The sequence below is a fragment of the Chelonoidis abingdonii genome, chromosome 5, assembly GCF_003597395.2.
Source record: "Chelonoidis abingdonii isolate Lonesome George chromosome 5, CheloAbing_2.0, whole genome shotgun sequence".
Lineage (NCBI taxonomy): Eukaryota > Metazoa > Chordata > Testudines > Testudinidae > Chelonoidis > Chelonoidis abingdonii.
The window spans coordinates 132580442-132602131 of NC_133773.1; the positions used below are offsets into that span (position 1 = coordinate 132580442).

Consider the following 21690-nt stretch of genomic DNA (forward strand, 5'->3'; position numbering starts at 1 on the left):
AGCTTGCTTGCTAGCATATATATACCTGCCCCTGGAAATTTCCACTACATGCATCTGATGAAGTGGGTATTCACTCATGAAAGCTCATGCTCCAAAACATCTGTTAGTCTATAAGGTGCCGCAGGATTCTCTGCTGCTTTTACAGATCCAGACTAACATGGCTACCCTTCTGATACTAGTTCCTGTAGTAATCTTGGAACCATTAGTGATTATTCGAGAACTCGTGGAGGGTGTTTTTGGTCCCAGAGGACTGGAGAAGGGCAAAGATGACAGTAAGTCTAACTTGTATACCTGGAAAGATAGAACAACTTTTTAAACAATGAATTTGTTAGCACCTAGATGATGATAGGGTTATAAGGAATAGCCAGCATGGATTTGTTAAGAACAATCATGCTAAACTAACCTAATTTCCTCCTTTGACAGAGTCACTCGCCTATTGGATAGGAACGAAGTGGTAGATGAGATATATCTTGATTCTAAAGGCTCTTGACACACTGCTACATGACATTCCCATGAGAATTAGGGGAAATGTGCCATAGATTAATTTACCATGTGGCAGGTGTATAACTGAAAGACCGTACTTAAGAGTAGTGGTTTGCTATCAAAATAAGAGGGCTGCTAGCGGGATCAGTCTTGGGTCTAGTACTAGTGAATATTTTCACTAATGACTTGGATAATGAAGTGGAGAGTGTATTTATAAAATATATAGACAGCACCAAGCTGGCAGGGTTGCAGCACTTTGAGAGTATAAGATTAGAATTGGTCTTAAGTCAGCTGATTAAATCAGTAAGGACAAGTGCAAAGTACTTCACTTAGGAAGAAAAAATGAAATGCACAGCTTCAGAATGGGGAATAACTGGTTAGGTGGTAGTACTGCTGAAAAGGATCTGGGGGGTATAATGGATCACCAGTTGAATGAGAGTCAACAATGTAGTGCAGTTGCAAAAACGGCGAATATAATTCTCTGGCATAGAAACAGGAGTGTCATACGTGACACAGGTGGTAATTTTCCTGTTGTAGTTTGGCACTCCTGAGGCCTCGGCTGGAGTATTGTGTTTGCTTCTGGGCACCTCGCTTTAGGAAAGATGTGGACAAATTGGAGAGAGTCCAGAGCAGAGCAACAAAAATTGTAAAAGATTTAGAAACCCTGACTTATGAGGAAAGTTTTTGTTTGTTAAAACACCTGGGCATGTTTAGTCTTGAGAAAACAGGACTGAAGGGGAACTTGATAAGTCTTCAAATACATGAAGGGCTCTTGTAGGGCTTGTCTACACTGGCAAGCTTTGTCGATGGAACTAACGTAACATGAAAAAAATCAACAAAAGCAAAGTCGCCAAAGCAAGTCTACATTTGCCACACTCAGGGCACCGTTGTCAACAGTGTGAGAAATGCACTGTGGGTATATGTCCTGACAAAACCATCTGTACCATCATGCACCGCTTTGTGTCTCTGCCCTCCAATGGTTTCTGGCTTTCCCGTTGCACTGTTTTTCAATTGTCAGTCTTTGTAGTGCACGTCAGCATCTGCAGTGAGAGAGGATGGATCCTGTATTTCTCTCCTATGCTCTGTAAACTGTTGTGAGGACATCGTACGTGGCAGCAGAGTTACTTGCAAAATTACTGACAGAGGATGAATCACAGGTATCCGAGTGATATGGACAGCAGCAACTTATCAGTGCTTTTGGCATTCATAGAGCAGCTGCCTATGGTAGATCATCGCTTTTGGGCTAGGGAAACAAGCACTGATTGGTGGGATTGCATTGTCATGCAGGTGTGGGATGAAGACCGGTGGGTACAGAACTTTAGGATACATAAAGTGACCTTCCTGGAGCTATGTGCTGAGCTGGACCCCGACCCTACAGTGCAAGGACACCAGAATGAGAGTTGCCCTTTAGGTAGAGAAATATGTTGGAATCGCTGTGTGGAAGCTGGCAAATCCAGACTGCTGCTGGTCAGATACGAATCAATTTGGAGTGGGGAAGTCCACTCTTGGGGCTGTATTACTCCACGTGTGCACGGTAATAAATTACATCCTGCTATAGAGGACCGTGACCCTGGGAAATGTGCATGGAATAGTGGACGGCTTTGCAGAGATGGGTTTCCCTAACTGTGGTGGGACAATTGATGGTGCTCACATTCACATTTTAGCACCAGACCACCTTGCCTCAGAATACATCAGTGGGAAGGGATACTTCTCCATGGTGTTGCAGGCACTTGTGGATCACTGGGAGCATTTCACAGACAGTGCAGGCTGGTCTGGAAAGGTGCATGATACACGCGTCTCCTTTATCTTTGCTCTGCACTGCTGTGTCCCAATCATAGCCCTTTTCGCACAAGGCTCGAGAAAGTTATCCATATATGTCCCAATTCCTATGGGTCAATTGCAGCTGCAACTGAACAGACTCCTTTCCTCATATACAGATCAGATCCAGCAGCTCAGTGGTGGTATAAGCAGGAGCATGTTTGGTGCGATAGCCAGCCATGCTCACCTGGGAAGTCAGCAAGCAAGAAATGGAATTTAAAATTCCTGGGGCTTGCAAGGGGCAGGGGCAGATTGAACTCTGCTGCCCTGCAGCTAAACAGCTGACCAGAGCAGCAGCATGGGAATTCTGAGACACTTGCTGGAGGCCAATAAAATTGAAAAAATAAGGCATAGTATCTACACTGGCTGTTTTCCCCTTCCTTTATGGTTGACAAAGACAAATCTCTTGCAGGGGTGGACGTTTTTTTGTTGCCTAAAGGCAGTTTTTGGTGACAAAACTTGCCAGTGTAGACAAGCCCATAAAGAGAATTGTTCTCCATGGTCATTGCAGGTAGGGCAAGAAGTAATGGGCTTAATCTGCAGCAAGGGAGATTTAGGTTAGATATTATTAAAAACTTTCTAACTATAAGGATAGTTAAACTCTGGAATAGGCTTCCAAAGAAAGACATCATTGTCCAACCTGTTCTTAAAAACCTCCAAACATGTTTTAGGTTTACTTGAGGCTGCCTCAGTGCAGTGGGCTGGACTTGATGATTTATTAAGGTCCTTTCCAGCCTTTCTATGATTTTACGACATTCATTTTTGGGGGGAAATTCATCTTAATAGATTTCAAAAGATTACTTGACTTTTTCCACTTTGTGAATTGCAAGAATAATGGTTTAAAAGTTGAGTTTTTATTATGTGGTCAGATACTACTAAGTGGCTAGAGCATATGATGTATGTTGTATTTTTAACTGGTTGTGGTAGTCATAGAAGTGATACATTTTTCTCATGTGTTGGCTTTGAATTTTTCTGTTGACTTTGACATCTGTTTCAGGTATCACAAAGTCTCAGTCATGTGCAGTCAGTACCAACGGTGTTTGGTGAAACATTGCTAGGGTGTACACTTGCAGCCCGTACTAGCAAAGACCTCAGGCACCAAGGCATGCCTCAGCCAGCTAACTCACCTCTTAATCTTGGTGCAGAAACTCCTCAGGGGTAAGTGGTATGACTACTTCTTTTATTTTTATTATTATTATTTTTTTTGGGTGGATGTTAATCTTTGGAAAATACAGCAGAATAATGAATTACTTTATACAAAGTAGAATAGACTCATTTTTTTAAAAAGAAATCATGGTAACTAAGCTGATCTCTCTGTCCCATTCCGCCTCCTCCTCCTCCCTGCAAATTGGTGTGGATGAGAAATATCTGATTTTTGTCAACTGCCTCGAATATATAATTACCTCTTGGTTGTATTCCTGCCGTTTTCCGTTGAATTAGCTTGTGACCTTAAGGAAATTGTTTAACCATCCAGTGCCTCTATTTGTCCATCTGTAAAGTGGTGGATAATGCCCGAATATATTTTGTGGCTTAATTGCTTTTAAATTACTTGGTGTGTCTTAGACTCTAAAATGAAAAGCACCGAAGTATTTCCTACTAAGAGGAAGATAGGCATACTGTAACATAGAGAGGGAGATTAGTTTAACTGCAGTTGATTCTTACAGTAAATAGAAAGTGTTTTTGGCTTATAGATGGACTTTGACACCTTAATTTCAGAACTGTCATGAGTTGCCGATAGGGCAAGAGGGGAGTTTTTAAAATGAACTTATGTTCATTCTGCCCTTCTCCAATGGCACAAGTTACAGTTTGGTCCACATTTTTGGGGTGTTTGCATCTTATAAGGACAAGACAGGTGTAATAAAAATACTTAAAGCACTTTACAAATATTTTAATTTTAATGAAGCTTCTAAATTCTCCTCTGACAGTGGGAAAGTATGATTCCCCTTTTGCTGATCAGGAAACTGAAGTATAGAATAGTTACATGAATTACCTATGGTCACAGAGGAAGCCTGTGTAGAGCTTGAAATAGAATCCAAATTTTTTTGATTCAGTCAACTGGTTAGCCACAAGACTATCCTTTATGATTGAATAGTGCAGGCTTCATAAGCTGTGTCTACACTGCAAGTCACTGGTGACAAGCGGGTAGGGCATGAAAAGCAGGCTGCGTCCAAACTGCGGTGCGTAGCTACATGTCAGTGAAAAGACTCTAGCATTGTATAGGTTGCCAAAAATAGCATTGTAGGTGGGGGAGGCACTGCTTAGGTTTGTAAAAAGCAGTGTAGGGTAAGTATCCAGAGGGTTCAGGAATGTCTTTATGCAGTGCCTCACTGTCTATGCTGCTGTTTATACCCATGCTAGGGGAACATATAGTGTATGTACTTTACATACTGCCATAAGACACATGCACTTTATACATACCCTTACGGGAGTTCTGTCTCATATACAGAATGTTATTAACTTACTACAAATGCAAATGCAGTCCAACTGCCTTTATTTTTTAATCAAGAGATTTCTTCCCTGTGTGTAATCAATCATCATATCTGTTTTCTGACAAAAATAATCTTACTTACAGTGGCCTGGCAGATCCTACACAGAGATGTGAAAGCAGCTAGATACAATTCTAGATTTGACCCATGCATCAAAAGAATTGTTAAAAGTTCTATTTATATTTGTGAGCATGGGGATGGGGATTTATATTTGTATAAATAAAAGTATAAGTTCTAAAAGTATAAGTTCTACTTATATTTGTGAGCGTGGGGATGGGGATCTGGAATCTGAAAGGCTAAATTTATGATATTATTACACCTCTACCCCGATATAGCGCGACCCCATATAACACAAATTCGGATATAACGCAGTAAAGCAATGCTCCATGGGGGCAGGGCTGTGCACTCTGGCAGATCAAAGCAAGTTTGATATAATGTGGTTTCACCTATTGATTTTTGGCTCCCGAGGACCGCGTTATATTGGGGTAGAGGTATAGTTTGAAATATATGTAGACTGAGCAAAGTAGATCTGGAACACACACAGATACTAAACAGTCTTCAGAGTGTAACTGCACTTCAGTCCTGATTTAGTGTTCCAGTCATCAAGTTCTGCCCTGTCTCCCTGAGTCTGTCACAATAAGAGAAGAGTACTTCCTACAGAAAATAGCATAGTAGGAAACAAAAGGTTCTCTTAGAAGTGCTATTTGATAAGCCATTATCCAAATTTAACCTATTCATGCTACTAGATTACCATAACTGAAAAACTTTAGAAGAAAGTTACTGTGTGCATTTAACAACACTCTCTGCGGAATCATTTTCACTGTTTTCCTACATAGCTTTTTAAAAAACATCTAAGGCAAGAAGAGGCCAGTAGTTCATCTAGTCTGGCCTCCTGTATATAACAGCCCATTAGTGTTCACCCAGTTCCTCTGTATTAAAGCTAATAACTTGTTTGACTAAAGCATAACTTGCATTTAATTATTGATAGATCATTTCCCCTATTTATGCAGGTCTTTCACATAGCAACAGTGGAGAGAGAGACCATATCTTTTTATAAATAGGTACCTGTAATCCTGGGGGGGGGAGTACACAGTCATCAGGTTGGCACGGGTGAGCCAGAAGGAACAGTACTTGTAGTATCTGAAACTCCCTTGATGTGTTTTTAATTAATTGCATCTCTTTAAGGTGTTTGGTATGTGAAACTTTTCTGGATTCTTAATCTTCACTCTGCTAGCATCCATGATTATACTTCCTATTTTACTCATGTAAACCCAGGTTCCTATGAAAAGCTTGAGAGCTGATGCATTCAATTATGATTTGAGTTTCTCTTTAGGTCTTATTACTGCATATTGTACATTTCAGCATTTGCAAAGAGAATTTACCAGAAGAACATCCTTCTTGTCTTAATACTGCGGTTAAAATGTCAAAAGAAAATCTGACTGTCTTGCATAAAGCAGAGTTTCTATCTAAAGAACAAACTAAAAATCCTCATGATCAGAATAGTAACTATACCTCTTTGAAGACCTCGAGATCGCCACCTTTGACTGACACACACAATGAGAAACAAAATGGCTTGAAAAACTTCCACAAATCCTTTACCAAGCCAATGACAAACTTTCCAAAGGAACATTTTCCTATAAAATCCATACAACATCTAGACAACTCTTCAAGAGTAACATCCAGGCTTAATGGCATACCAGAACAGCAGAAAATCTTGGATTGTAAACCCTCAACATCAGATGCTCCTGCTATCCTTTTCACTGGGCATGAGATTAAATTACAAAGCAGTTGTAATCAGAGCAGCTGCAGAGGAAGCAAGGCAGAAAACTCCTTTTTTGTATGTTCCTCAGTCAGAGGAAACTCAAATGAGATTTCGTGTGAGAGAAATGAAAACGAAGGCGCTAGGGCTGGGAGCACCAATAAAGTCCACAACAATGGCAAGTATATCTGGAGCTGATATATCAATAGAGAATTACTGTGTATATAAAGTTGCTTAGAAATTTCTGGAAAACGTGTTAATAGCATAAGGAATCTTATGAAATTGCAGTCTTGATGTCTGAGTTAGTGAAACTCCTAGATTTCATTTCAAGAATAGAAACTGGAGTATGATGTGGTTCCTAAAATTTATACCCAATTTCAGACGGAGTAAGTCTTGGGAAAAGATACTTAAGATCCTGGTAGGATTAGATATGCATGTCATGATGAAAAAGTATTCTTTTTCTTTATCACAAATCTAATCCAAACAAAAGTCTGTTAGGCTAAATTTGGGAAGAAGGGTTGCAAAAGTGAGTGTAACTTATGACTGGGGCTCATACTCTATGGCATAATGAGACCAAATGCTGCAGCAACGATCCCTAAGTTCTACGGCAATGTTAATTTATTCTACCTTTCATTTCTATCCCTCGACACATATTCATACGAAGCAAGCTTATAGTTGAAAATAATTCATTGACCAAATTAGTTGATGGGGGTTTTTGTAGCTGTGCTTTCCAGGTAGCCCAGTTGCCACTCACTAGTTCCTGCAATGTTCTTTAGAGGAACTTTTTCTCTTTCCCACTCCTATATGTGCTAGAGAATGGGGAAGCTTATAGCTGGATTCAGTGACTCAGCTCCATGGACCTGGACTGCTACACTGTCCTGCAGGCAGCTTAGCTGATCGAGCTTGCAGTCAGACCACAGGAATCCAGCTCTGGTTCCTCGATCCCCTGCTGCCTGGCTTTGTGGAACAGGTCATGTGTAACATACACTGTGACTCAGTTCTCTTACCTTGTGGGTAAAGGTGCAGAGCAAGCAACAATTGCAGATGGATCCCAGCTCGGCATGAAGTCGGAGGGGAAGGTGTGCTGAACACTGACTGCAGTAAAATATTAAATTCCATAATGCTTTTGAAAAATGTCTGACTGCAGCAGCAGAATCATGGAGTTCATGGGGAGTTCACTGAGATGAATGGGGCAATTTATATCTCAAAAGTATTTCAGGCTCTTTGAAGACTCCAGAAGACATTGTTACATCAGTTGACACTCTGATCTTGTGTTCAAGGTTGCAGCTAGCTATTAGGTCTGCAGAAACATAGTTTAAAAACAAACCAACAGAAGCTGAAGTTCTGGCAGTTGTGTGGGAAGGGGTAAATTGCGTGGCTGTAACAAAAAATGGGGCCTTGATTATGAAAACTTCAAAAGAAGTTTATGCTCTGTAATAAGCAACCAACTTCAAAATATGTTAAGATTAATTTTGAAGTATAGGGTGAAAAATTAAAGTAACTTAACAAAAGCAGATATAGCTTTAGCAGAGATGCATAGGGTAAGCAAATGTGAGTCTGAGTGACCAGTTTAAGTTACTGTTTAACCTGCACTGTTTTTTCTTTCTGCAGTAATTATTCACAGGTCAGTTTTGACAGATGCTTGTAAAGTCAAGAAGCTGCAGCAAAGTGGGGAAGCTTTTGTGCAGGATGGTTCCTGCAATAACATTGCACCTCACCTGCATAAATGCAGGGAATGCCGCCTGGACAGCTACCGGAAAAACAAAGAGCAAAAAGACTCTACAGTCTTCTGCAGATTTTTTCACTTCAGGAGGTGAGAGGAATTTTGAAAATATATGGATGTTGATATTCCCAGCTATAAAAATAAATTTAAGATGACTCAATCAAATACTTAAAAAAAAAATAAAACTCTAAAGTTAGGCATGATTAGGCACCTGTCTGATTAAAAAGTGCAGAGTGCTCAGTAGTCTCTTTAGCCTCTCTTTTAAATCTTGGCCTACAATGGCTTTGGAAATTGGCTGTAGGATCTATGCCATGGCAGTCGCCTCTAAGTCACTGTTTCAAATGCATCTGAGATCAGTTGTTAACCTTGACAGCTGTCCAGTGGTTTAAGTGATAAACACTGTGTTCTCAGTGTTGGATGGATTAATTTTAAATCAAGATAATTTAAATTACCAAATGGAAAGGTGATTTAAATCAGTGATTTAAATCAATGTTTCATTTTGTACATCAGTTTTTTTCCTAAAGAAAGGTGCATTTGTATTGGGTTGATTATTTAATTGTAAATAAACATGTTCTTAAAGCCTTTACACTAGATTTGGCAACATCTTTTTGCTATCTAAGAGGGTGTGCTATTGCTTGAGTAACTTTCCATGGATGAAGTCCTAAATACTCGAGCCACTCAGAGGTCAATTAGGGAGAAGCAATAAAATAGGAGTAAGAGACCACCCAGGTCAGCTCAATGGATGATCCTGGAGAGATACATGATAGTGTCTCCTGGCGTAAGAGGCTGGGTCCAAATGCCTGTGATGACTTTGCCAGTCTCTTGCACTCAGTAGCACAGCTGCTGGGTTCCCCGCAGGATCAAGCTCTTAATACAATACATGACCTATTATGCCATATTTATACAGCTTGACCTTGTTAAATGCTTTACTCCTGATTCTTTCTTTATATAGAAAAGCAACCATTAGCTCAGCAGATTTTGATAGAGGTTTAAACAATGTAATGAGTACAGCGTTTCATGGGCTGTGTATTTTGATATTAAATTCAAATAACTTTATGCTTGTGCTGTACTTTGGGTTTTTAATGATTATCAGTAGTGACAACACACATAGCTGCATCATAAAAGTTGGCATATGTGGGTGGAATCAGAAGACATTTGTCAGCGAGGTATGGTGAGTTTCAGCACTTGAGAGCCTGGGAGTTAGGGTGTTTATCCGTAATCCCAAGCCAACTGCTGGATGTTTCTGCTAAAATAATTAGAAGCTGACAATCAAAATGTCTTGGTTAGGTTTCAATGTCAACATCCATTTGACATGACTAATGGAACAGTTTGTGCTTCTCAGAGTTTGTGTGTCAGGTTGTCAGACTTGGGGAAAACTATATTTGACTTAAGCCTTTAAGGGGTGTTGGAACTGTAAGGACTTATGGCTCAATCAGCACTGCTGCGATCAGTGCAGCAGTGTTGATTTAGCAGGTCTGGTGAAGACCCACTTGGTTGATGGCAGAGCACACTCCCTTCCACTCTTGTACTCCAGCTCCCCAAGAAGATGAAGATAAGTTGGTGGGAAAGCGTCTCCTGTCACAGTGCGATGTAGACTCCGCTGTAACTCGACCTAAGTTGCATTGACTTCAGTTACGTCACATGTATAATTTGAAGTAGCATAACTTAGGTTGACTTACAGCCGTAGTGTAGACTAGCCCTAAGTAAAACCAAATGGTCACTGTGTGTGGTTTGACGAACCTCCCCACCCCCCTGATGCCTGGTCCAGAGAGGTTGAGTCTGTTCCAGCTGCCTGCTTGGGAGCCTGGCTCTTTTATCTCACACTGTAGAGATTCATGCTTTCAGTTCCAGAGGTTCCTGATTCAGTGCCCTGGAGTGTCTTCCATGAAGGTGGCTGTTGGGGACTAGAGAAATTATTTTTAAAGGACAGCTTAAATTTTGGAGTACAGTTGGGAGGGAAGGTATAGATTTTTCTGCAGAAATGCAGACTAGGCAAGATCCTTGAACATATCCCCTCCTTTTTCAAATCCTACATAAATCTCTCTTTCGTGAAATCTTTCTACATTCATCTCATTCCCAATGATTTTGTCACACCTGTCCTAACTAGTCTAGATTTTCTTGTGTTAAACTTTATCAGATATGGACTGTATAATTCTTTTGTTGCATAAAGTGACACACATGTAGTGCTGTGTATAGAGAGCGCACTTCATGATTAAATTTAAAAACAAACATTGAAGTCCTAGTCTCCTGGAATGAAGATATGGGGCTGGAAAAATCTTCCTGTTTTTACTGTTGCATTACAGGCTCAATTTTCTGCACACCTTCTAACGGAGGAAATCTTATGAGCTGTTGGGGAGGGAGGATTGAAGGGGAGAAATAAGAAAAATGTCAGTGAGAACAAGACATTTAAGACCAATATTGCTAACTTGTGGTTTAATTTCAAAGGGTGACTTTAATGGTAAGGTGGCTTAATATTATGTCTGAAATATCCAGACTACACAGGACCACAAGTCATGTTAACTCATTCCTTCAAGGTAGATGTTGAGATTCGACTACATTAAAAAAGGAGGTCCTATCTCCTCTGTGTGGATATTAAAGATCCCACAGCACTCTTAATTCATGGGAAGAGTAACTGGTAGGTTTGTGGCTGTGTTTTTTGGGTTTTTTTCCCCCCTTGCTCTGATGTCCTTGGCCAAAACTTACTTTCCTGGCATTTTTATGCAGCATATTGAGCATCTGTTTGTTGTTACTTTTCCACCTCAGAAACAGCTGTCTTTCACTGAGATTTCATGGATAGCTCGTAAAGGAGCCCTATTAATGAACATTTTTTTAGGATGTGGCTTTACAGTTTTCTTTAATATATTGCTTTTTCTGTCTTTTTCAATAGTTAGCTACAGCCCTAAGGTGCATGTCTCATATTGCAAATGCATTTAAGATGCTCACTAATTGGATTCTTTAGATTTCCTGGCTTAAAATGTTAAGAGCACAACAAAAACTGAATTTCTTCCTCCACGAACAGCGTTTAATCATGATTAGCTGACATAATAGAGAACACAGTTTACCCTGATCTATACTAACCATTAAAGCATTCACCATTGTCAGTTATCTTGTTAATTTCTTGTATGGTTGTATGCCAGTGTCTGGGTGACAGGCTAGAACAGGTGGAAATGAGCTAGTAGAGAACATTTGGGATTTTTTGTTTTTCTTATCCCCATCCTCTCTCTGCCACAGGCTGCGGTTCAATAGACATGGACTGCTGCGTGAAGAAGGTTTCTTAACCCCGGACAAGTACGAGACCGAGGCTATCAGCTTGTGGCTGCCTTTAGCAAAAAATGTTGTGGGTCTAGATCTAGACACTGCAAAGTATATTCTAGCCAATATCGGAGACCACTTCTGCCGCCTGGTGATATCTGAAAAGGAGGTCATGTCCACAATAGAACCACACAGTAAGAGCAGCTCTTCTGAAATGAAAAAATTTAGGACTTTTCACACAGCTTTTCAAAATAGGTCTTCATAGTTTGTTTCCTGCATGCAAATTCATAGATTCATAGACTCTAGGACTGGAAGGGACCTCGAGAGGTCATCGAGTCCAGTCCCCTGCCCTCATGGCAGGACCAAATACTGTCTGGACCATCCCTGATAGACATTTATCTAACCTACTTTTAAATATCTCCAGAGATGGAGATTCCACAACCTCCCTAGGCAATTTATTCCAGTGTTTAACTACCCTGACAGTTCGGAACTTTTTCCAATGTCCAACCTAAATCTCCCTTGCTGCAGTTTAAGCCCATTGCTTCTTGTTCTATCATTAGAGGCTAAGGTGAACAAGTTTTCTCCCTCCTCCTGATGACACTCTTTTAGATACCTGAGTTGAGTAATATGGCTTCTGTTCCTTTTTGTGAATCATGGACCTCATCTTGCTTCAAATGAAGTTGATGATAGAACTCTCATTGTCTTCAGTGGTGCAGGATTGAGCCCCAACAGAATTGTTTAAGTTCCAATCAGTTGCACCATTTTGAAACGTCGCTGATGGCAAAGGACTAATCAGGTGTTGCTGAAGGGATAATGAGTTTGCGGAACTTCTGTTGATGCAGATGTGCACGAGGGAAAGAACTCTGTTCAAATTTCTGAGTCCATGCCGAGATTACGGGACTGACAGCTAGAAAAAACTATTCTTATTTTATCTTAAGCACACTTTTAAATAAACCATGAAAAGACAACAAATATGGAACCCTATGACATTTTATTACTATTACTCCTCGGTGTAGAATTGTGGTTTAAGCAATGTCTTTTTCCTGTAGCTATAATTGTATAATCAGATGTGCAGCATGATTTAAAGGAACGGCTGCATTGTTTCTCTTTATATGCGTATATTTGCACATGTGAGCAAGGCAAGGTGGTAGTATCCATATTTACTCTTTATTGTGCACCTTTGACAGCTTTGTTTGTCCTCTGTCCACTAATCAGTCTTCTCAGGATATTGTCTTACATTCAAAACCTTGAATAGATTCAAACTTGCCTCTGAAGTTTCCTCATCCTCCTCCGAACATGAATTCTTCCTCTAAATTCTCCCTGAGATGGGGCAAGATTAATTCTTTAGCCATTGGGGGATATTTCATACCGAAAGCAATTAATTATTTTTAAAGTACATTAATTGAAACTCATAGGGCTGCAAGTTAACTCTTTAACTTTGACTCATCTGTCAATTACCACAGGACAAGTAGCCTGGAAACGTGCAGTTCGAGGAATTCGAGAAATGTGTGATGTGTGTGACACCACGATATTCAATCTTCACTGGGTTTGCCCCAAGTGTGGCTTTGGAGTGTGTGTAGATTGTTACAGGATGAAAAAGAAAAGCATACGTGAAGGTGAGAATGTGTAGTGTCCCACTTTCTTAAAAATGTCTTAAATTGTTGAACTATTATGTTAATGAATGGATAGGCTTATTGTAAAGCTCTTTTTATAAACGTGTATTCTGAAATTATTGAAAGACAAAAAAGTAGCTATTCAGAGACTGAATACATTAATTAGTCATTTAAAATGATTGTTCACAGATGTTGCAGCTGATACTTTCTCCTGGCTTAAATGTGTGAAGGGTCAGTTACATGAACCGGAGAACTTAATGCCTACACAGATAATTCCTGGAAAAGGTATTCTAATAATTACTGTGGAAATACATGCAAACAGTACCAAGTATTCTGTTGTTCACTCATATAGGGCCTGATCCAAAGCTTGTTGAATGAAAAAGATTCCACTGACTTCAGTAGGCATTGGATCTAGTCCAGAATGCTTCCCCATGGACTAGGATAAAATAAAATGATTTTGAGTAATAAAATTGTTCAGCCAGTTTACCAAGAAGGAGTGTTTAAAGACTAACTCTGCATTTTGTTTTGCTGGTGTTACTTTCTGTACTTAATATTAAATACTTCACACAAAATAAAACGTGAGTTAAACTGATGTATCACCAACCGTCTTTTAGCTATGTAGTGTACTCACATTGAATCTTGATAGTCTGTAGGCTTCATTTGATATGAGCTCATTACTGATTCTTCTCATTTAGCTCTCTATGATGTTGGTGACACTGTTCACTCCGTAAGAGCAAAATGGGGAATAAAGGCAAACTGTCCTTGTGCGAATAAGCAGTTAAAGTCCCTATCAAAACCAAATCTGAAGGAGGATCCAAAACAGGTATTGCCACTGTCTCACACTATATATACACCTAGTTTGAGAAACAATGATTGAGTCTTTCAAAAGTGCTCAATGTTGGCCTGACTCTGCTCCCAGTAAAGTCTCAGTGATAACTGATTTCAACACTAACCACTTCTGAAATCCCATCCTATGGATCTATGCAATATTAATGTGTGTGTGCACATTTACTGGTTCAGCTTTCTTAAATATACTAGCTAAATGTTTAGGTGTCTGTTTATAGGGACCCATTTTTTTAAATAGATGTCCAATTCTTGAAAAGCACTGAGCGCTCTGTGGCTCTCATCGACTGACTGCTGAAGGAAAAGGAGGATTGTACTGAAGAAAAGAGATTTTCAAGACCCTTCTAGACCAGAAGGGTGAGGGAATGTGGTGGGGTGCAGGAAGAGAAGAGAAGAGATTCTTTGAGTCTTGGAGACTTAATGACAAAATAATGCAACAAATTAGGTTAAATCTAGAGAAAATAAGCAGTTCAGAGGAAGTTCGGAGTTCTTAAAAATACTAAATCTGTTTAAATTCCTGGAAGATATGAAAATGTTTCTTCAAGGATTCTCGTATGCCTTATGAAACTCCAGTAATGGAGTATCTAACAAGAAGTTTAGACTAACTAGATAACTAAGTCTTAATGGCTATGATATAAGAGAGAGCTTTCCTATAATTAAAATTTAGCTTCTGTTTATGAAAACTTAACCATCTTATTGTAAACAAAATCCACAAAGCTAGAGTTCCTTTTTAATTACATTATAGAATTTTTTAGTACTCTATTGGTAAGTTTTAAACACTTACAGGTACTTGGGATAAATGAAATGCTTCCTTTTTGGCAGTACCCTTCTGAAAGCTGAGTAGTTTACATACTACATATGAAATATTTAAATTTATCATGTTTTTATTGCTAATTGGACTTGTGAAACAATTTCCCCTGTAACATATTGGCAGGGGTGATGATAGCATTAGTCTTCTCCATCCCACCCCACCCCAAAAACAAAAACAAACAAAAAAATTACCAAAGGCCAGCTCCACAAATGGTGTAAATCAGCTTAGTTCCGTTGATTTCAATGGGTTATCTGGCCTTTGTTTTTGAGGATGTGGTAGGTAGAAGACCATACTTAAATTATGGCTTCTGCAAGCAAGCAAGTATTAAAATAGGTCAGACTTCATTTTTAAACTTAAAAGCAGTGTGAACTTCAAAAAATTATTTTAGCCTTAATACTCTAGGGAAGTGTATTTGTTTTCTGTCTGGCCAGATAAGATGTCCAAATCTTGGCAGACCAAAGGGCTCCTCAGGCGTTTGCACACTAGTGAAAGCATGTCAATTATTGATATGCTTTATGTTGCATAAGCAAATAATTAAGTGCCTGATTAAAAGTGTACCACTGTATGTCAGTGTATCAATAGACTAGCTTCTGTGTGTTAAAATGTAAATGAAAAGTTTCTAGAATAAATGTAGGTGAAATCCATTTATCTGTATGGCTTGAGGGACATCTGATAACTAGGTAGTCAGATAAAGGAAATTATATTTTTAGCTGTAGTTTCACAGTGAAACCTTTTTAGTCACTGATCTTAGTGATACTCTGTTGGGAGTGAAAGTTTTGCACCCAGCTGAAGTGGAAATGTTTGATATTCAGTTAGCCGAAAATCCTCATGATCTGAATGAGCATTGGGTTCTCCGTATTCAGGATTTTGGGCCCTGAGGATGGAGGAGTAACTGCATGAGAGGGGAGCCTCCCTGGTACAGTTTGAGCAAGGGGCAGTGTGGGAGGCCCAGGGAAGCAATGGGTGACTCCCTCCAGAGCCTTTGCTGTCGTCTTCTCCTCTCCCCTGCCTGTGTCCAGCTCGTGCTCCCCTCTGGGAGCTGTGCTGTAAGGAAGGCCCTACTATTTAGCTCAGAGTCCACCCTGGGCTTCTATTCATTCCAGCCCTATGTTCCCCTGCCCAGTTCTGGCTGCAGTATCAATGTGCTGACCTCCCTCTAAGCCCCTCTTGCCCAGGCCTAGCACCTATGGGGTCAAAGGATACTTGGCAGCTGTGAAGGGAAGTGGTTGCCTGTCAGGGGAGTACAGGTGCTGAAGCTGCAGGTGAGGACTTTCCATTTGGTCCACTTGGCATCTATTCCTTCCTGCTCCCCACTAGGGGTCCTGTTGTAAAGGCATTCTCCTCCTGCCCTGGCCCCATCTAGTTTACCCAAGCTTCTGGTGTCTTTGGCCCTAATGCTCCCTGCCAGGCAGGCCCTTTTCCTCCGTGGCAGCAGAGGATCCTCCAAGCTGGCAGATGCTGGCCTGAGGTGCATATGCTCAGAGGTGGAACAGCAGGCATGTACAGGGGAGCACGTGGGCTGGAGCTGCTGGGAGCCCAGGGTGGCATTGGAGCAGAGGAGTGGACTTCCCTTAAAGCAGAGCCCCTAGTGGGGAACAGGGCAGAACTGCTGATGTCTGGTAGGCAGGCCGGTTGAAAACTGCTCTAAGGTGTCAATAACAGATGCAAAGAAAATATATTAAGTAATGGGCTAGGTTGCTATCTCTGTTCCTCCATAGACTTCCTCTGTGACTTTGGGCAAGCCACTTAGGTATCTTTGGTTTTTATAAGTCTTCAACTTGTCTTGCAGAGTTTAATCCCCGGAGAGAAATCCACACTTCAGCATAATTTTGTCCTAAACCCATTAGCCACTAGCTGTGATTCTCCTGTAAAACCAACACTTGGAAGTAAACCAGTCTCTTCAGTAAATACTTCTCCTTCCTTAAGTTGGCTGGCTAATCTAACCAATGGAAACTTGAATAAAGAAAATAAAGGTAAATGTCATATATGAAAAACAACCTTTAACTGCTACTATCTAATTAAAAATGTATAGTATCAGACCCATCTGTGGAATGGGGTGGGGGTTATGGTGGGTGGCTACTGGTATAAGAGTTTAATAAACCAGGTAAAAAGACTTTTTTTTTTTGTGTGTATTTACGGTAAAAATTTTAAAATGTCTAACCACCTAAGTCACTTTTGAAAATTGGAAACTAAGTTCCTCAGTCATTTAGGCATTTTTGAAAACTTCACCCGTGGCACTGGATTTTTCAAAACTGCCTACGCACACTAGGTACCTAACTTGCTTATATACTGGTGAAAATCCACTCGCTAGACTGTAGTACTCTGTATCAATACAGTGGAAGGAAGTAATGAAGACTTCTGAGGAATAAGTAAAAATGTGTCACTTCAAATATGGTGCCAGTTTGGGGAAGAGAACAGATCCCCCACAAAAGGAGCCTAATGTCTTAAAGTATCAGAACCTGTGCAAGTCTGAAGAGTCTAATGATCCTGTTAGATTGGCAATAGGCAAAATATTTGTTGATACTGGACTTGTTTGCATTTCATCCACAGAGTTTTGTCTGTATCTGTGTTCTTAAATTTTAAAACTACATAAGGGGGAAAATATCACCTCCAAAAGGAATAGTATTTTTTTTTAATGAATATAGTTGAAATGTGTGACTCAAAGGTGGCTTTAAATGGAATATATTGGCCATCTTCACAAGTTATTTTTTTTTTTAATTTATATAAAACTGCTTCAAACTCCATAATACACCTACATTGGTTCAGTTTATCAGTGGAGTTTTTTCCTGTCCATTTCAGATAAACTTCTCACATCCACTTTAAAGAACGAAAACAAACCTCTTCAGACCTTCCCCACTTTCACTAAACACCCTACATCCCTGCAGACATTCAACAGTGCAATATTAACACCTGTGAGCGACAACAACACAGGTTTCTTGAGGAACCTGCTGAACTCTTCTGGAGGAAAGGTATATAAGAATTTTTGCAGTGCTTTTTCCTTACTGTGGTTTTAAAGCCAAACTCTGCTGGAAGTGTATAGTGAATAGGAACCATTTCACAGGCATGTGCCAAATTAAATACACAAATATATTTTGTTGAGGAAGGCAGTTTCATTGTCTGGCTTCTGTCAGCGGCATGGAGGTGCCTAGTTATAGCCTACATGCAGTAGTACCACAATGGCATAAGCTTGGCAGCTACCCTTACTCTGTCTGGTGCAGTCAGAGCATCCAGCAGATTTACTTCCCTGGTAGCCTCCAGGAGTGCTCCTAAATGACCCCCAGCTAGAGTTTAAAGCTGCTGCTTCTTCAAGTGGATTTTTTTTTTCCAGATGCATGAAGTGCAAATTAATTCACACCTGGGGGGGGACAGGGTGAAGTAAACCCAGTGTGTAACTAATTTTGAAATAGTGGGGGAAATATTTAACCTGGGTTTCAGAAATGCAATCTCACTGATTTCAGATCACTAACTTTAAAAATAATCCTAACTAGGAGCCATGCTCCATCTTCTTCAGCGGGTTTGCACAAGTATAAATAACAGCAAGTCTTTCTACAGTATTTTAGTATAAAGCTATGTCACTTACTTAATTAAGCATAAACTATAAGGAGATTATTATCCCTACATAATATAAACGTGGGCTGAAGTGAAAAGGAAGTAGTTGGTGGCAAAAATATATGATAGGAGTGTTGCAAAACTTATTAAAACCTCTGCAGAACAAATGACATCTTGACATATGACTGTAACAAAAGCCTATATTAACATCCACTTTCTCTTCTCTCTCTAAATTCAGACAGAAAGTGGACTCAAGAGCACTCCCAAAATCCTTGATGACATTTTTGCATCATTGGTGCAAAGTAGAACTCTCTCAGATTTGCCTAAGAAACCTCAAGGATTAACTATAAAGCCTACCATATTGGGCTTTGATACACCTCACTATTGGTTATGTGATAACCGCTTGCTGTGTCTTCAGGATCCCAACAATGCGAGTAACTGGAATGTCTTTAGGGAATGCTGGAAGCAGGGACAGGTATTTTCCTCAAGATATTTTGTTTCCTGCACACTGATGTTATCCTTAATGGGCTAATACAGACTATGTAAATTTTTATAATGGCCCTTATAGCTGTGGTATCTGAGCGCTAGTCAACAGAAAGAATCTTCTAAATAGAGAACAGATGTTCTCTAGTGGCAGAGCATACAGCTGGACATTCACCTTGGTTCTGAGATTGATTTTATAATTTCCAGTTAGTAATGCAAGATATGGCATGCTACTGTGCCAGAGAGCCACCATGGATTATTATCTAATTAATTAAAGCAGGGTGGGACTGGACTTCAGACTTCTTTTAGCTTTGCCACTGACAAATGGCGTGGTCACAGAATCATTCTGCTTTCATTTCATTGTCTGTTTAGAGGAGAATGATTGTCCATAATTGCTTCCCTTACATGAGTATTGAGTGAGTTCATTAATGCCGAGCTCCTTGAATAGAAGAGGCTAAACTATATGAAGTACTACTTCTGTGCATTTTAATACCTCTTGCTGGGATGTATTTATGGCTCCTATTGTGACTCTGGCTTTCTTGTACCAGATAGGAGCTGTCCATCACAACTTCTTTGATTTACAAAGACAGGACAGCACAGCAGTTGTCTCTAAAACTATATGTAAACCTCTATTGGGGAGTGGATTATGCACCCTTAATACCCACCATGTCATGTTCATAAGCCTGGGAGTTGACACCCAAAGTCAATTATGAAAAACTGCTCACTTAGCAGTGGTGATCTATGTCATTGTCTTGTGGCCAACTTTTATTTATTTTGTCTTCTAACAGAACATACTTTTTCCAGTTGAGAGTTAAAATGTTGTGCGAAACATTTACTACTTCTGTTTTCCAGGCAACTTAATATATTTGAAGTTTTTGTAAGCTTTAGAAACTACAACTTAACTTCTGAAAGTACAGCATATGAATGAATTAGCAGCTTTGTTGCTACCGGTTCCTCCTTCAGGCCCGTCCCACTCCCCAAGAATGGATAAGATTTCAAACTACAAAGCAGCTTTTATTATAAAATGTACAGACTACCTAAGTCTAGCATGGCAGCCTAAATAATGGAAAGGCATTGTAAATTCTACTAAGTATATCTTCACAAGATCCCCATATCCTCAGCAACACTATAAATAAGATGTTATAGAAAAGGTATAGTTTTAAAAAATATTTTCAGTTTTTTCTTGCTAAATTTGGTATAATCTCTGATGTTGCCATTATAATTCCTGTATGATGAGGTCCTGCAGAAATGCTTATTAAATCTTAAAATATTCTGTGTTTAAAGAGGCTTTAATTTTCTCTAATTCATATGTCTTTTAGCCTGTGATGGTGTCTGGAGTGCATCAGAAACTAAATGCAGAGCTTTGGAAACCTGAATCCTTCAGGAAGGAGTTCGGCCAACAGGAAGTAGATCTGGTTAATTGCAGAACCAATGAAATTATCACAGGAGCTACAGTAGGAGACTTCTGGGATGGATTTGAAGATATTCTAAGTATGCAATGTGAAGTCACTTGTATCTATTAGCCAAAACAGAATACTAACAAATATGGCAAACAGAAGAAAATATTCTGCTTTCCATTCTTATTGCTTGCTTTACTACAGAATGGCAGACCTTTTTATCTGTGACATCTCTGTAATGGGAATATGCTGTTCTCTCTGGCTTGGAAAAGTCTGGGAAACCGAACAGTTCCAAGTTTGAGTTTTGGCAAATGTTTCATCTCCCCCGTGCCCCAGTGCAGGATGCAAGTCAGTGCTCTTTACAGGTGCACCTTGTGAAATGCACTGACATTGTTCCTAGTCCTCTGTACTAAGAAGATGATAGAGCCCTCAAAAGGAGATTTTGAGGAAACTTCTTCAGCATCTTTTTTCCGACTCTCTCTGGCAGAGAGTGCATGTCTCTCTTTGGGGGAACACTTCAAAGAAGTTTGAGTACTCCCCATAGCCTAACATACATCCTTCAACTGCTTTACCAGTTGAGTAGAATCTGGATGATAAAATTTTAAATGTTGATGCTAACAAGATGGTTGAATTGGCTTTTTGAACCCCCTAGAGAACTCTTTTTATTCCACGTTGCACTTCTAATGGGAATTACTACTCTGAGAAGTGAAAGATGAGCTTTATATAATGGCTAACTTTTTTAATTTTTCGTGATTAAGTTCTCCTGTGGCCTCATTTTGGATTGATACCAGAAGTAGTATCTTGAATTCCTCATGAATCAGACTATCCTCTCCAGGTGTTCTTCCTAAGCAAACAGAGCTCTAAACAGGGGAGTTTCAGAGGGAGTTCTCTTGGAGGAGCAGGTTTTTGTATTTTGTGTGTTGTGTTTTGTAGTTTGTATGTGTGAAGGCTGCTAGGGGCAGTATGCTGAGAGAGAAGCTGAGCCCTGTTTAGGGAGCGGGGCTTACCTGCTTAGGGGTCCTATAAAAGTAGCCAGCCAATCAGGCAGCGGCACAGCAGCCAGCAAACAGAGCTATAAACAGAGGAGTTTCAGAGGGCGTTTACAGGGGGAGGTTGCAGGGGAGACTAAGAGACCTAGGCCGAGGAACTGACAGGCTAGTTAAGGGAGTGGGTGGTGGTCCGCCAGTGTTTTGGTGCCTGTTGGGGGTTTGTTTTGTGTTTCTTGTACTAGCACGTTTTAGGTGGGAAGGCTATGACCGATACAGAGGCAGCAGTGAAAGACAAAATGAGGATGACTGGATGTGGAAGCTGCGGCATGTACATGATCCTAGAGGAGGTACCTGAAAAGAGTTTTTGGCTGCATGAAGTGCCCGCTATAAGCTGATGGAAGAAAAGATCCAAGGACTGGAGATGCAGGTGGAACAGTCTGGTCGAAGTTTAGAAAGTGGGGGTTTGAGCAGATGATGAGCAGAC

General features: G+C 40.1%; 1 protein-coding gene across 2 annotated transcripts in view; it reads left to right on the top strand.

The window, feature by feature from the left end:
- Positions 1–21690, top strand: part of KDM3A (lysine demethylase 3A) — a 51322-nt gene that overhangs the window by 15042 nt on the left and 14590 nt on the right. For both annotated transcript variants that reach the window (XM_032776870.2, XM_032776869.2), the window contains 11 exons: positions 3299–3459; positions 6150–6724; positions 8158–8359; positions 11501–11715; positions 12985–13137; positions 13324–13419; positions 13830–13957; positions 16578–16761; positions 17588–17757; positions 18576–18812; positions 20140–20311. In XM_032776870.2, the coding sequence (XP_032632761.1) occupies positions 3299–3459; positions 6150–6724; positions 8158–8359; positions 11501–11715; positions 12985–13137; positions 13324–13419; positions 13830–13957; positions 16578–16761; positions 17588–17757; positions 18576–18812; positions 20140–20311 (2293 nt within the window). The remainder of the gene's footprint in view (positions 1–3298; positions 3460–6149; positions 6725–8157; positions 8360–11500; positions 11716–12984; positions 13138–13323; positions 13420–13829; positions 13958–16577; positions 16762–17587; positions 17758–18575; positions 18813–20139; positions 20312–21690) is intronic.